General features: G+C 41.7%; 1 protein-coding gene across 5 annotated transcripts in view; it reads right to left on the bottom strand.

The window, feature by feature from the left end:
* Window positions 1-15192, bottom strand: part of chd9 (chromodomain helicase DNA binding protein 9) — a 69089-nt gene that overhangs the window by 31755 nt on the left and 22142 nt on the right. For all 5 annotated transcript variants that reach the window (XM_035628821.2, XM_035628822.2, XM_035628825.2 and 2 more), the window contains 2 exons: window positions 13126-13535; window positions 674-779 (listed from right to left, as the gene is read on the bottom strand). In XM_035628821.2, the coding sequence (XP_035484714.1) occupies window positions 674-779; window positions 13126-13535 (516 nt within the window). The remainder of the gene's footprint in view (window positions 1-673; window positions 780-13125; window positions 13536-15192) is intronic.

The raw sequence follows: 15192 nt of genomic DNA, 5'->3' as shown, positions 1-15192 counted from the left end.
GTGGGGCAAAGGAGGAGACGAAGTAGCGTCATTACCCTGGATTTGATAAAACAATGTGATAATTGTATTTTTATTATGTTATCAAAAAACCTAAAAACAAAAACAACAAAAATTGCGGCTACTGCGCGATAATGCTTCCAATCAAATGGAAACCATTGGTCAAAGCTGAGCATCCAATTTAGTGCATGTGCACACTGCACAGTTTTTGTTGATGCGTTGCACTTGACGAATGCCTCTCTGCTGTCAGTCGGCTCCATCATCACAGATTTGAATGTGTACTTGAGAGCCACCCACTGCATGACCTCCACATGAACCGAAAAGACGATCTTCGAAGGCAGCTAAAGCCGTGAAGCCTTCCTCGAGGCGTGAACTGTCAGGCCGAGGACACCACTTCACTCACTGCCTTCTATGGAGAGTTCAGAGAGTTCTTTTTTCTCCTTTCAACAGAGGTGTGACACCACAAGTAATCACAGCTTCACCATATCTCAATGAAGTGGGGATTTAAAAAACCTAAAGTCCCACTTAAAAACTTAAAATTTAGGGTTCAAAATATGACATTTGATTAAGTGAGATGAAATGCAGTTCCACGAATTACAGCCCCATATAGTGACTTGTATTATACTTTAATAAGTGTGTATTTGTTAGTGTGTGTAAAATATATACTGGATCTTACAGAGTCATTTTTCGAAGTGTGTCGAGGGGGAGGGTCATCGTCCGACTCCTCCTCTGAAGACTCAGGCTTTCGCTTTTTCTTCTTTCCAATCTTGATGACAATTTTCCTATAGGAGGGGCAAAGAGAAAAAAATTAATACAATGAGATCATGAGAAAACCTGTTCCAAGCTCGTACAGTGATGTGAACTGCATTATGATTGAAAGTATTTTGACTTGACAAATGCCTTAAATATAAAATCCAGAAATACAGAATTGTGACAAAATCAATTGAAAAATATTTCCGAAATCTAGGTATGTTTTAGTGTTTATGAATTCCACATATGTCCTCAACGCATATCCAAAAGTTCTAAAAGAAAGCCAACAGTGATAAAAAATATGTATATCTACATATATATATATATATATATGTATATATATATATATATATATATATTTTCAAGACAGTAGGCTCATAAGTGTGTGAGGACTTACAAATAATTGCACAGCAATGTGTTGACTTTGTCAGTGTTATGGGCAAAACAAAGTCCCAGAAAGGGAATCATGTGTTATCCGCTTTTTCCGTGGTTGGATAAGGAAGTGCTTGTGTGAAACACTGTCTTTAATGGATTATAAAAGGAGGATGAGTCTGTGTTGTCACGTCGCCGACATTTCAATGACTTGACTGCAGCCCCCTGCAGGTTTGCACCAGTTTGCATGAGCCAAACATGCGTAGTACGTTTTACTTCAGCAGCACTGCAGTCTGTAAACAATAGACCCATTTGCAGAAGTAGCACATATTCTGTACAGCTGACTGCTTGTGATTTTTATCCCAAACATACGTAGAACAACAGCAGTGAAAGGATTGTAGGAAACCTTACATGTAGTAAATTTATTTGCAATGGGAGCTGCCCACATTTATTTTCTAAGAAATTCAGTGGTTTGCTACCAGATTCAGAACAGCACTATTTCGTCATAATTTATAAATATTTTTTCTCTTTAACTGGCCAATCACACTGGTGTGTTTTGGGGTCCAATATGTTGATATACTATGTCAAAGTGAAACATTTTTTTGTCTGATCATACAGGCAATATTGTCCTGCAAATATACACAACAATAATGGCATGGTAAACATTTTTTAAACGTGGAATGTAAAGGCAAAATCAAAGTCATTAAGACTCGTAGGGTTCAACTAGCATTGCTAGTTTGCGAGTGTTGACATTCTACCCATAACCTAATATAGAATTGTAGTATCAAGACAGACGGCTGGGATAATGCTATTAGGAATCCAGATAGTAGCGAGACTGCACAATGAACAGACGCAAGCTGCTTCTTTTTCACCAGAGCTCACTCCATCTCTTCATTCTCTCTTTCACACAGTCACAGGGTTTCTCTGTGACCTTTCCCCACATACTCTCTCACCACATATGCACACACTTCCTATCTTGCGCCTCTCCACATGCATTATCTCTTGGAAGCCACAGGCACCAGGTCTCAGGCTTGATCAGATGTTAACGGGAAAAATACACACAACAGAATCTTCCCCCTCTCTCTCAAAAATACACAAACAAAGGTGCATGAGCAGAGCGGCCGTCTTCTTGATAAGAGATTACATTAGAGACCCATACAATGTGAACAAAGATTCCCATACTAGCAATACAATCATCTGTTCACCGACAAGTCATTTGTTAGACAGTCAGAAGTCAGACGTTCACAAACCAAGTGGCCCCACGAGACAGGAGGTCAGCCAGCTGGACGATATGCAAATCCCGTAAAGGTCAACAAGCCGAACCTGTTAAAACAGCAAATGAACATGTACAACAAATCGACCAAAAGGGCCTTTTTCACAGCAGACATTTTGTCATGTTACAGTGGGGAAAGCACAGCTGTAAATAATGATTTATTTTTTTGTTATAAGGAACACCTCGACCCTTCATACTGGTCAGCTGAGAAAAAGGAGACGTTCTCTTGTTTTCCCTGTCTCTTATCTTATTAATCTTCACAAAGTGCGGACACACACAGCCTCATCAAGCGGTCTCTCATTACACAGTGGCCATAAACTATCGGTAACATGGATGATGTGCGGAGCCCATTCTCATTGTGGCTGCAGCTACGTACACAAACACATCACGCAGAGCCAAGCTTCTTCTTCTCTCATACACACACACTTCAAAACCCATCTGGCCACCTGTTTAAAGGGCCAGGCTCGTAACACTGCGCTGAGTTTGTAAACTTTGAAAAAGTGACAAGTACAAGATACAAGGTAACGTTGACCCCCGGCTACCATGCTTTCTGTTGTTTACTACACTGTTCTTCTTCTTTGTTTTACGGTGCACACAGCTCTCTACCGCCATCTATGGCCGCCAACTGTCACTACACGATCATCCGACCCTGGTCTGCTCGCAGTGTGAAAGTGAAATTGCCGATTAAATGCGTGTTTAAAAAACCCGGGTCTACACGGTCATTTTGGTGTGAAGGAGGTATTAGTTTTAGCTCCTGTCTCTTGAAGGTCCCCCTCTCATGAAGCCAAGTCTGCACTGATTGGCCAGCTGGCCCACTTTGTTGTGATTGGTCAACCACTTCCACGGCATGTAGAAAGAGTATCGGCCTCCTCACGAGCTTTACATGGCTTTGTTTGGAGGTATGCCAGACTGCTACGCAAGACCTTTGCTCTATTCTTGTCAACGCAGAGAGTTTCTCTGTGGGTATGAAAGATGCTGAAGTGCTTAACGATATGTCAGTACAGACAGTGTGTGTATGACCAGCAACTCATAAGACCAGTAACCGGTAGACAGCACAAATTAGGAATAATAAATGACAAAATGCAAACAGTACAAAAAGCTGGTAAGACCATAACATTATGACTCATTCTCTACAGGTTTCTGTAGTTAAAATACACACAGCAATAAATATGTCTGCTGACATTCTTCAGAAACAATAAGCTGGTCTAACTAACTTGACCAGTTTTCACATATTAGCAGCAACAGCAGAGCTATGGGGGTTGCAATACATAACTCACAACAATGTAGTTTCCATACACAAAAAGGCCAAGGAAGAAAAACCAAGCCAATATTTACTGAGCAGTAATCTGTATTTAAGACATTCAGGACTCAAACGCTCATACACATGCCCATCGTACGATCTGACTGTAGGCAGTAGGAAACAGGTCCCGCAGGTCGTTCCAGCAGCAGTGAACTAAAGGGTTGTCCCTGCCCCCTCCGGATGATATTACATTTCACAAATCCTCCTGACAATGACACTTCATGGTTGCCATGCAACCTGCCCTTGGGAATGCATTTGACAATGTGAGCAGTAATGTACACGGTGACGTCACTTCCTTTGCACTCCGGGGCCTGTCCACTGACATTAAGAATGGCTGAGAAATATGTCAAGTCAGGGTGACACAGTGACGGTGGGGCAAAAAAAATTACCAGCTATGATGCCTGGGAAAATAAAAAAATAGAAAGCCGGCTGGGATACGGGCCTTTGCTGAACAACAGCGTCACATCACCCAGCAGCAGCTCTGGAGCTCATACCAAGTAACAGGGATAAAGCATCTCTCTGATCCCCATATGGGAAAACCTGAACTGTGAAACGAGATACTTGAGGGCTGTGAAATCATCAATTGCACCGGCACAGACGGAGAATGTTGATGGTGAGGTGGCTCCCCGGTATTGCTGTCTACTGCATGTAAGCATGGCATTTACTTGAATGTGGCCTAGTTAAAGGAGCTTAATAACATGAAGAGTATATATTCCACACAAACACAAAGCCTGAGCCATATCTCAGTGATGGCTACAGTCTGTTCCACCCCGCTGTAGCCGGTACACAAGACCACCCAGGCTTTTGCAAACACCATCGCTAATGCGCGCGCATTAGTTTTCAGGTTCACAGTCAAGCCTCCCTGCTGCGATGAACTCTGAAGAGAGCTTTTGCACAGGCAGCGTAACTGCCATAGAAATCATATCCACCGACCACTGGCTAAAGTGTTTGTTAGTGACAAAACAGCCGAGCTGATAAGCTCCAAACCTACAGTATTGTTTGCAGAAAAACTAGAAAAAGAATAAAAAAAACACTTTGCCAAACAGCATCGAAGTCGAATATTGTATTTCAGTAAATGAAAATGAAAGTAAGTCTGATTTCAACAACACAGTTCACTTGTAGAAGTTGTCACGATCGAAGCGCAACACCTGCACCGTGTCTTCAGAGAGAACTGCTGGTCAAAGTAACATGTGAAACGTGAATCAGTGAGAGTCAATATAAAAACATGATAGACATTTTTAGAGCAGTATACTGCGTGTCGATCCCGAGCCGACTGCAACATGTTCAGGGCTGAAATGTTTTGACAATGAAACGCACACACTACGTTTTATTTAACTCAATATTTTACCTCACAGAGTTGCCACTAAGAACGCAGCTCATGCTGTTCCATTTAGACTTAACATCACAATGGTTATGTTATTCATGCCTGCTGTAAAAATTGGTTTGGGGTGAATCAAAACACATTAGTAAATACCAAAGTATTTGTCAGGGAGCTTAGTAAACAACTGGCATGTCATTTTTGTTCAACCCCAAAAAATATACAAAGAACAGAACTGTAATCAGTAAATCATGTGTCATTAGAAATCAATGCAGAGATTAATTGTAAAAAAAAAAGAAGAAGCTGTAAATCTAAAATATATGGGTTGATGGATTATCCAAACACTATACAGCTGTGTGCTGGGGACTTAATTAGCAAACTTTAAATAATATTAGACAAGATAGTGGAAAAAGCAGCCAGACTATGAAATCATAACACCACTGGTGTGAGGCATCATTAAAATATATTGACTCTGAAAACTTGACATCGTAATAGGGCTGCAACTAACGGTTATTTTCACTATCACTTCATATGTTGATTATTTCTTGATTAACCGATTAGTTGTGTGGTCCATTAAATAGCTACAAATTGTGTTTCGATTGCGTTTCCCGAACCCCGAGATAATGTTTTGTTTGGTCCACACACCAAAAATAATATCATAGTAAATATCATATTTAATCCCCTGATGCCGTTATCCTTCTCTAATTTCACAACAGTAATGAATCTACTGCGCACCGTTTCATATTCGTGCATCATCTTGATGGTGTGGGCTGATCACGTTTGTTACTGACGGAGGACAAAGTGATGTATGTTTCTTCCCACCATGATTTGAAAGAGGCCGTCCTCAAGGCATAATCTTGCATCTCTAATTAAACAACAGCTGCCCCTGGTCTGACATTACAGATTGATCCCTGATGATAGGCTACCACCAGCTTTTTCCTCAGACTGACAGGCTAGTTGCTGTTCGAGGCTGACTTAGCTTCCACCCTCCTATTGTGCCAAATAACCTCCGTCCCTGGTCCCCCGAGTGTTGTCCTGCCCTACTTGGCATGCCACCACTGGGAGAGAATGTGTGAGGGTTTGATTTTAATAGCTTCGGGATAGGATAGTGCTTAGCAGGCGAGGACGCCAATGCGGTGCTTTGGCATCTCAGAGGGGACTTCATAAACGTTAAGTCGGTCTACCTCCGGAATTATGATTGTGTGTGACTGAGTCACCCTCAAAACTGGTGTTTCACATCCTGAGGGGCTTATTGAGACAGCAGCTCTTGGTCCTTGTCAGGAAATACCCCTTTTTTTTAATGAATGGAAGGCGATAATCTCAGTGCCACGCAGCACATAGGGGGGAAACGGTAGTAACAGCACCATGAAGGTCCATCTCAAAGACGTGTGCAGCACAGTACACATGGCCACATGGGATTTCTGCTTCATTCAGCAAACATTATAGAAATGGGAAATGTGCGCGCGCACACACTCGAGTTTCAACACAAAGGCATTCAACAGAACATGTTTATGCACTGATTTACACACAATCACACACCACATGCACACGTATACACACCCTGTGAGGGATTTATGAGGAAAACATTCACCTAAAAAACAGCTTTGGCTTTTCCCAATGAAAAAGTGAGGGGGAAAGAGATTACTGGCAGGGAAAATATGAACAGCTATATGCTGCAGCATATATACACTAGACTTAAACCTCCATTTTCTATCATGTAATTGATCTCACCAGCACCATTTTGTTTGATATTTTTCCAGCTACCCTGCCACTTTGTACGATCAGCATATTTAGAACATGCCTCCTCACAGGAAACATCGGATGCACAGCTTTGAGCAAGAGGGAGGAACCAAATTTATACTATGAGAAGGGGAGGAGGGGGGATGGAAAAAGAAAAAAAACAAATACAGGGAATGAGCGGTACTTTCATCTGATGATTATAGGAGGTTATTTTTCATCAGGTAGGGTGCCTAAAAAAAGCAAATTCCAGCCGGGTTCTGTAATCAGGCGAGCCTGGCCTGGAGAATAACCCTTCCCTCACTGCAGGACAGATTTTGTGGGTAAATATTTGTATACACAACAACCTAAAATCTACCAATGCCTTTTCCTTTCATTTATTAAGGAGGAGTAGCATCACCTAAGCTTTTCCTAAGACCTATGGTGTAGCACACATCGCACAGATCTCATACGGTTTTCAAACTGCAATATAATAATGTACTACGTTTTCACATATACACACAAATGCACTGTAGCAGAGACCCCTTTCGTTATTTTTTCAAAAGAGGATGTCAACTTCACTACCCCTTGAACAATGAGGAGCAGGAGCTTCCGTGTTGACATATTCTGATTTGTCTAAAGTCTATTGGATGTCACGGTCCATGTTTAAGCTTTGATAAACTTTCATTACGAATTGTACCCAATTTAATGATAAAGAATGTTATTCAGACTAATTCAAAGACTTTAAAATATTAGATTTATTTTAGTCCAATATCATTGCACTTTAATTGCCAAGAAAAAGCTAATTTATTTGTTTTCTCATCTGTTCGAGGGATTGCTCGTATGACGATATGATCCCTAACTTACTTGGCAAGCAGCTGCTAGAGTCAACTAGTAAAAACAATCCAGGTGGCACTAGCAATTATTACATGAGTTAGTGGAAACCCAGCAGTGGTCGGAGAGGAACACAGACTAAAGTACAATTATTTTATATCATATTTTTTATCTGAGGCCCCATTTCCTGCTTAAAAGTGGTCCGATCTAATAGGGAGTGTGAACATACACTGAACACCAAATCCACACACAACCTCAGGCTTTCTATACACACGCCTGCACACCCCTAACAGAGCGGAGGCTGAGGTAATGACTTCAGCGGAAGGTGAGTACCTCTGCAGCCCGAGACGCGTTCATAATTCATGGGGAGATCCTTGGTGCTACGTGCATATATGGACAGGACAGGACGCTCCTCCTGTGTGAATCTCTCACCAGAGCTTGTTTTCATTATGTACGCAGGCCATCTACATTACCCCACATTGGCGACAGAACAACTATCTCTTACTTTATAGACACAAACTTCTATTACCTGCAAGCAGGGCGAGCATATACCAGGACTCCCAGTAGGGGAGAGCACTCATCGCTGATTTTTGTCAACTTCGTCTCTACACCAAGACGTCACTCAGTAGTGAAGTCAATGATGTGAGGGCCTCTGAGGAGGTGCAGTCCAAGATTGAGTTTGAACCAGAAAACATTACAGCACACTCACAACAGCCTTGATGCAAGTACACCGGCTCAAACCCTTTTTTGGACTTGTTACAACTATTACAAATTCACAGGAGCAGCTACTCACTTTTGGGGTGAGCTGCCGTGAGATTTGTTACCACGTCACACCTTTTTAAAACCTAGGCAGTGTTGTATTACGGCGAGAGCGTTTGTCCTGCTAGGCCGGCATGCATTCCTCCTGTCTGCCTTGTGTCCACCCGTATTCAGTCCCAGTGAGTAAGATGTCAAACTGATAAAGTGTGCGTGTGCTCCGGTGTTTAATCAGCTCAGCTTCACCTACTGGAGTTACAATACTTTGTGGATGAACTGTATTTCTTATTTAAAAAGTGAGAATATCTTTTAATGGTGTTAAAAGAAAGTGTAGAAAAAGAGGTCAACTGGTGTTCATGCCAATATGGTATTTGTGTTTCATTTTTTTTCCCGTTTACATTACAGCGCAGTGAGCCTGTGACTGATTAGTGTCTTGACTACTCATGATTTAAGGCCCAAACCTGGGCACTGTCCTTTAAGGAACACAGCAGAAGTAAGTGTGAAGCAGAACACCATGAAAGGGACAGACATTCCGGTCCTGTAAAGATATTTTTCATCATGGTCATCACGACCTCAAGCTTCATCACCAAGCAAAGCTCCTCAGAAAAAATCTGTCGGTCTGCTATTTGTTGTGCAGTTTCTAATTAGCAGGAAAGTAAAAGCTCCATTAGCATTCTCATTTTCCAGCGACGACTCTTCACACCTCACATGAAATGTTCACACACTCCCACAAGCCTTTTGCCATATACAGAGAGAACTATAAGTCGTTGACGAATTTGTGCAGAGGGCCTGTTTATCTGAACTTCTCAATTAAAACAAAGCAGGGACATGGAGTAGGAACTACAATATTCTGGCAGGACAGATTACAGGGGGACATTCGGATCCGTTCCTGATTTCTTTTTACAAAATCATGCATATGACTGAAAGACATCTGATTTGTCTGAAGCTCATTCAAGATGATGTGGACAGCTCATCTATGGTGACAGTCGGACACGTAATGATCCGGAAATATTAGTCATAATATCAAAATCTGGGCTAGAAATTGAGCTATAAGGGTCTTATAGGACCTCTAACTCTACATACAGGGCATTCTGCTGTGTTGAAAAAAAAATTGAATTAGTTTGATGTTAAAATGGCCGGTACGTATGATGTATTGAGAGCTTTAACACAGTGACTGAAACGATATTAGGCCACCTAAGCGCTATATGCTTCATACATCCTCATCTGATGCTTTGTGCACATGTAGGCCAAGTATGGTTACACTGGTAACAAAGTGGGTTACAGAGCGCATTATCTCATAATAACAAGGATTGTTATCAGTGACACATTTGAATGACAGACTGCAGACAATGGTCCTTCCTATCTAACAAGTCTTAGACTGTGATCTATTAAAGGCTATGGGTTTATCCACTCTGTCTCAATGGATACAAGGTGGTTAGGAGGAAAAAGGATCTAGGTCTGCATTGATATACCCCAGCCACATGAACACAGCTTTGATATCAGTGCTACCTAAACCTAACAAAGACCCTACCCTCTGTTCAAGCTGTCGCCACATATCACTTATTAGCACAGAAATGAAAATCATCAGCAGAGCACTAATTGCTTGAATTGAAGGCGTCATTAAAACACAAATCCACCCAGATCAAACAGGATTCATTAAAGGCAGACAATCATCCGCGAACACATGATGCTTGTTCATCCTGATGCGTATTGCCAAACAAAAAGGAAAACATCAATGCAACAGTCACCTCTCTAGATGTAGAAAAAGCACTCAGCAAAAGGAAGCTGGACATTTTTATTCACCACACTGGAAAAATTTGCCTTTGGAGAATGATTCATTTGCCTGATAAAAAACATTTTACAGATCACCTATGGTAGCAGTTACAACAGTATCGCTTCTCGGAGCATCACACTACAACAGGGAACAAGGCGAGGATGGCCGCTCTCTCTCCCTCTCGTTTTGCAACCTTTATGGAGCCACTAGTTACTGCTATCCAACACCATGACAACGATAGTAGAACTTGAACCTTGAACTTAAGCAAGCAATAAAACCAGTCCTATATGTGTTACTAAACTCATCAGAATCAACCAAAAAAGCATTCAAACTCATCAATGTATTTTTGGACGGATCAGCCATCAGCTGGACAAAATCAATTATTCAATCCCTAAAATAAGCTATTTGGAATAACAGGGTCCAGAACCGAGTCCTACTTTTCACCACTGGCAATATCCGGTACCTCGGAATTTACATTCCCTTCAAGGCTGCCAGAGCTGTTTTAGCTCAATTTTGGTCCACCATTAAGAAGAATAGAAGATGACTCTGGTAAACCTCCCTCTCTCCTTTATGGTAAGCATCTCCACGGTAAAAATGAATATCCGACCCATGCATGATCAGTTTGCTATGATTCCTGTACAGACTGACACAAATTGGTTTTCCACCCCTTAAAAAAATAAACCACCTTGGACAAAACTGACCAGCACATATTAAAGAAAATACGCTTAGTGGGAGCAGAGTTTCAACAGCAAACCAACCACAGTACACTTTAGAATGCCCATGACTCAAAATAGAACAATCAGAATGTAGAGACATCAACACAAACCCTTCCAAAGTAAAACCACTAAAAAACATCCGGAACAAAACCTCCCTTGATCTCAAACCGTCATACCCATTCCTCATGGCATTGTCCCCAGTTTGTGACTCCTGGGAAAGCATCACCCACATCATATCCTCTGCTCTGGACTGTGCCCAAAGCTCTGCTTACTTTTACCAAAAATACCAATACTCAAATATTCTATTAGTCACCCTTTCTACCATTTGCATGAATTGTAAAAATAGAAACCAACTCAGCACATCATTACGGACTCAAGTTTTTTTGCACAACCCAAACAATTTTGATTGTTTCCCTTCAAAGTCTGCCTGTGAGCTAGCACCATTCCTACATATTTACATATCAATTCACATTCAGATACACACGCACAGAATCATATTACTTAACCTCCATTTACATATAGAAGTGTACTCCAACGTATTCTTCCTTTGTCACCACAATCAATGAATCCATACTCTTCTCTACCGACCACCGAAAAAAGTCTGAATTATCAATGTTTTTCCGATTAATGGTCTTATCCCTGAGTGGTAATGTAGTTGGTCAATCAGTGTATTTGCCTGTTTTTTTCTTCCTCTCATGCTGTCTGTCGTCTCTTTGTCAATCTGTTTGATCATGTCACGTCTTGTCCTGTCATGTCGTTCTTTTTGTCTGTCCATCTGCTTGGTCTTGTATTGTTACGCTGTGTCCGTCTATGTATTATCATGATGTTGGAGAAGGTGGGTGGGAAGGTGCAGAGTGAAGAGAATGGATATAATCTATAAAATTGTTATTGTAAAATGCGCCCGCACACGCGCGCACACACTCCATTAGCAGCTTTTCTCACTGTCTAGCTCATCTAATTATTAATCAACGGAGCTGCCAGTCAGATATTATTGTTGACCACTGTCAGTCAGTCTAGGTCTCAAAACACCAGCCTTCTCAGTGATGATTTAAAACTAATAGCAAGTTGTTGTTGATTTCTGTTTTTGTCTCACAATCTGACATGACCACATTTACCCATTCCCCTTTTCTTTCAGCTCCCTGCCTTGGCTGTCACATTTTGCACCTGCTGATATTTCAATAACTTGTGCTGGGTGTGGCTTATAGCTGCATAAAGCAGTTAAACAGGGGGATGGGAGCAGGATTACAGTATCTATACATCAGCACTACTTGCCTGAATATACTAGGCAGTACTGTCTCACATGTAAATGCAGCCTTTGTTTGCTCCTCACATGTCTATGCTGATGACTGAGCCTGGTTTATTGTCATGGCATGCAGTAAATTCTGTGGAACTTTGAGCTTCCATCTTGGCAACCACAGGCAGAAAATGCACGCTAGTAGCAAAGCACCAGCAAAATCAACTAGTACACAGAAGGGCTAAATCAGTAACATACTCTCTTGCTTCTATATAGTCACAGTTACAGAGACAGGTTGTAACACAATATGTTACTACAAACAGCCCTGTACTATTCATAGGGAAGTCCAAGGCAAGTACTGGGATCAGGTGATAAATTAATGAACCCAGACATACAAAAAGACATTCACATGTATCGTCCTTCCAACAATATTATCTTAACTTCCAAGAAATCAAGCTGAAACTCACCTAAAACCCAATATAACTAATTTTGGACTGTTACCAGGACTGATTTGGTTACTTTTTCATGGTGCTATCAGTAAATCATATGGAGAGAGGTATGCTAGCGATTTGGCAGATTGTCAGACATAAATTAACAGCAGCAAATGGGACCTGATGAATCAAACATTCAAACAGGGACACCCCATACAGTACCTTCTTATGTCAAAACAATGTCAATCATCCTTTTAGCCCCCCCTCTTGGTAAGAGCAACTGAAATAAACCATTGTGTAGACACTGCACGTCTGCATATCTGACATCTTTGTGACATGTATCAGTTTGCCCTAGGTTATGCACATCAAGCAGAAAAAATGGATGCAGATGAGGTGAAGAGGCTATAAAGCCGCAAATGACGAAACATAAAACTCCTTTTCAGAGCTGACAAAATAGCAGCGAAAGATGTTGAAAGGACTATTTTATCTACAGAAACACTAATGTTGACGAAAAATGATTTTGGTCATTTACTGGTTACAACTCAGAATTTGTGACGTGATATAAAATTTATTTTGAATTTGATTTTAATTTTTTGTTTAGCAAATGCCGTTTCAGGGGTTTACAGAACTGTTATAGCGGTTGTGATTACATACCCAATCTTGGCCCTCTGCTTGGGCTTGGAGGAGGGTACAATGCAGGCCTTCCTACAAGCCTTCTCTTTGGACCGTGCCTTGCCGTTTCCTTTGTGCTCGCGGTCACGGTGGCTCTTGTGCTGTGACGAAGAGCTGGGGAAGCTCTCCGGGCTCATAACTCGGGGGATGTTCTTCTCCCCACGCTGCCGGGCCTTTGCAATAGCCTCTGATATTATCCGATTGGCCTTTTCCTGCTTGTCCGGTTGAGCTGACTCCATCTGTTGGTGCGTCCTCCGCGGCGTCCTTTTCTCAGACGAGGAGCTTGATGAGGATGAAGATGATGAGGAAGAGGAGGAAGACGAAGAGCTGCTCTTCACTGGGGGACTGAGGACCCGTATCTGGCTACCAGGACCATTGGAGTTCTTTCGGGGCTGAGGAGAGAGGGAGACGAGTAAAAGAATAATGATTAGTATTTCGAATTTACGCTCCTTTGGGCAAATATCTCATAAATATTTCAGACATGACGTCATCTACTGTCAATGACACAAACCCATACTCAGATGGCATCCTAAAAAAAAGAAAATAGCACAAGTAAAGATGATCAAATAATGATAATGTACGAAGACAAGCTTTAGCAGATTTTCTCACAACAGAAGGACAAAACTAAAAGATCAGATGGAACTGATTTCACTCAATATGCAATTCTCCACATATAGTATGAGGTAACCAGCCTCCAAGGTTTCTTTTTCTAACATTTAATATGTTATGAAGTGAGGACAAAAAGCTATAAATAACAAGGCTGTTATTCATAGGTTAGTAAACAGGGCCGTTTTTTGTTTCCTTCCTGAAAAATGGCACCAGCACATTAAGATGCCATTTCACTGAACAAGTCGAGAGTCAATAAATGGACTGTATTTATATAGGGTCAATACAATAATCAGTAAATGGACGTAAAAGACGGCAACTCCTTTATAAAAATGAGATATACTGTGATACTGCGATGTGACCACTGCAACCGTCATTGACTCATTCATAAAAACACACAACCTTGTGCAGCCTGTGCGGACCACTCAGACAGCAGAGCTAACCGTTGTCCGATGCGGGGGAGAGGGGAGTGGACTGGTTTCACTCTGTGTCAAGCTCAGTTCAACTTTCAGCGTCCTATGTAACACTACCAGTCAACCCTCAGCATTCGAAGGGTCAGTGTTTCCTACAAGGATTCCTTTAGATAAGGCGGGGGGAATCTAAAACTCTGAGGACATGTGACATTATAACTCCCCGACTCCGACCTGAGCCTGATACCAATGGAATACTTTTAGGTGGAGCAGAATATTGAAAGGCAAGGTAAACACTGGCTCTCTGTAGCAGGTTACAGTCAGTCTTGCTGACATAAATAATCCAGCCTGCCTGATACATGATAATATGTGAATAATAGATGGCGTGACTGCAGTTATGCCAACACAAGCGCCTTGTGGTGGGCCACGAGCCCAGTGGAGAGGGGACCCATAAATGGATGACCTAATCTAAAATTGTGTTGCGTATGCCTACATGGCCCGGGCACGGCCGACTGCTTTTTTTTTTTTTCTGCTTGCTCAATAAAGAGAATAAGCTTGAACCTCACCAACAAAGTGGGGGCAGGGACTTTAATAATCAGCGGAAGGAAGGGGAGAAATCCCACACACACATACAAGAGCTGCATTATGATTTTCACGTGTGCAACGCTGCTGAGGCTATTAGGAGGAAATTTACTGGATCATGCTGGAATGTTCTCATTCATGTTAATGGTAAAAAAAAACAGAGGGGGAGGGGTTGAAAGTAATCCTTAAGAGCGGAAGAACATGAGGGCTCATGAAAGAGGTAGAAGAGGAAGAAAAAAAATATGAAAACAGGCGTCTATCAGACAGAGAGAGAGAGAGAGAGAGAGAGAGAGAGGGAGAGAAAGGGAAAAGATAAAATGCACCAAAAGTGAGAGCACTGCAGCTGTGTAATACATCTATAAATAACTGAAATTACAGCCTGCCAGCACTGCAGTGATTTCAATCTCTCCAGCAGCACGTAGATCCATGAAAAACAGTGGGGACCATTACA

The sequence above is a fragment of the Scophthalmus maximus genome, chromosome 4, assembly GCF_022379125.1.
Source record: "Scophthalmus maximus strain ysfricsl-2021 chromosome 4, ASM2237912v1, whole genome shotgun sequence".
Lineage (NCBI taxonomy): Eukaryota > Metazoa > Chordata > Actinopteri > Pleuronectiformes > Scophthalmidae > Scophthalmus > Scophthalmus maximus.
This window is presented reverse-complemented; position numbering and strand designations above follow the sequence as displayed.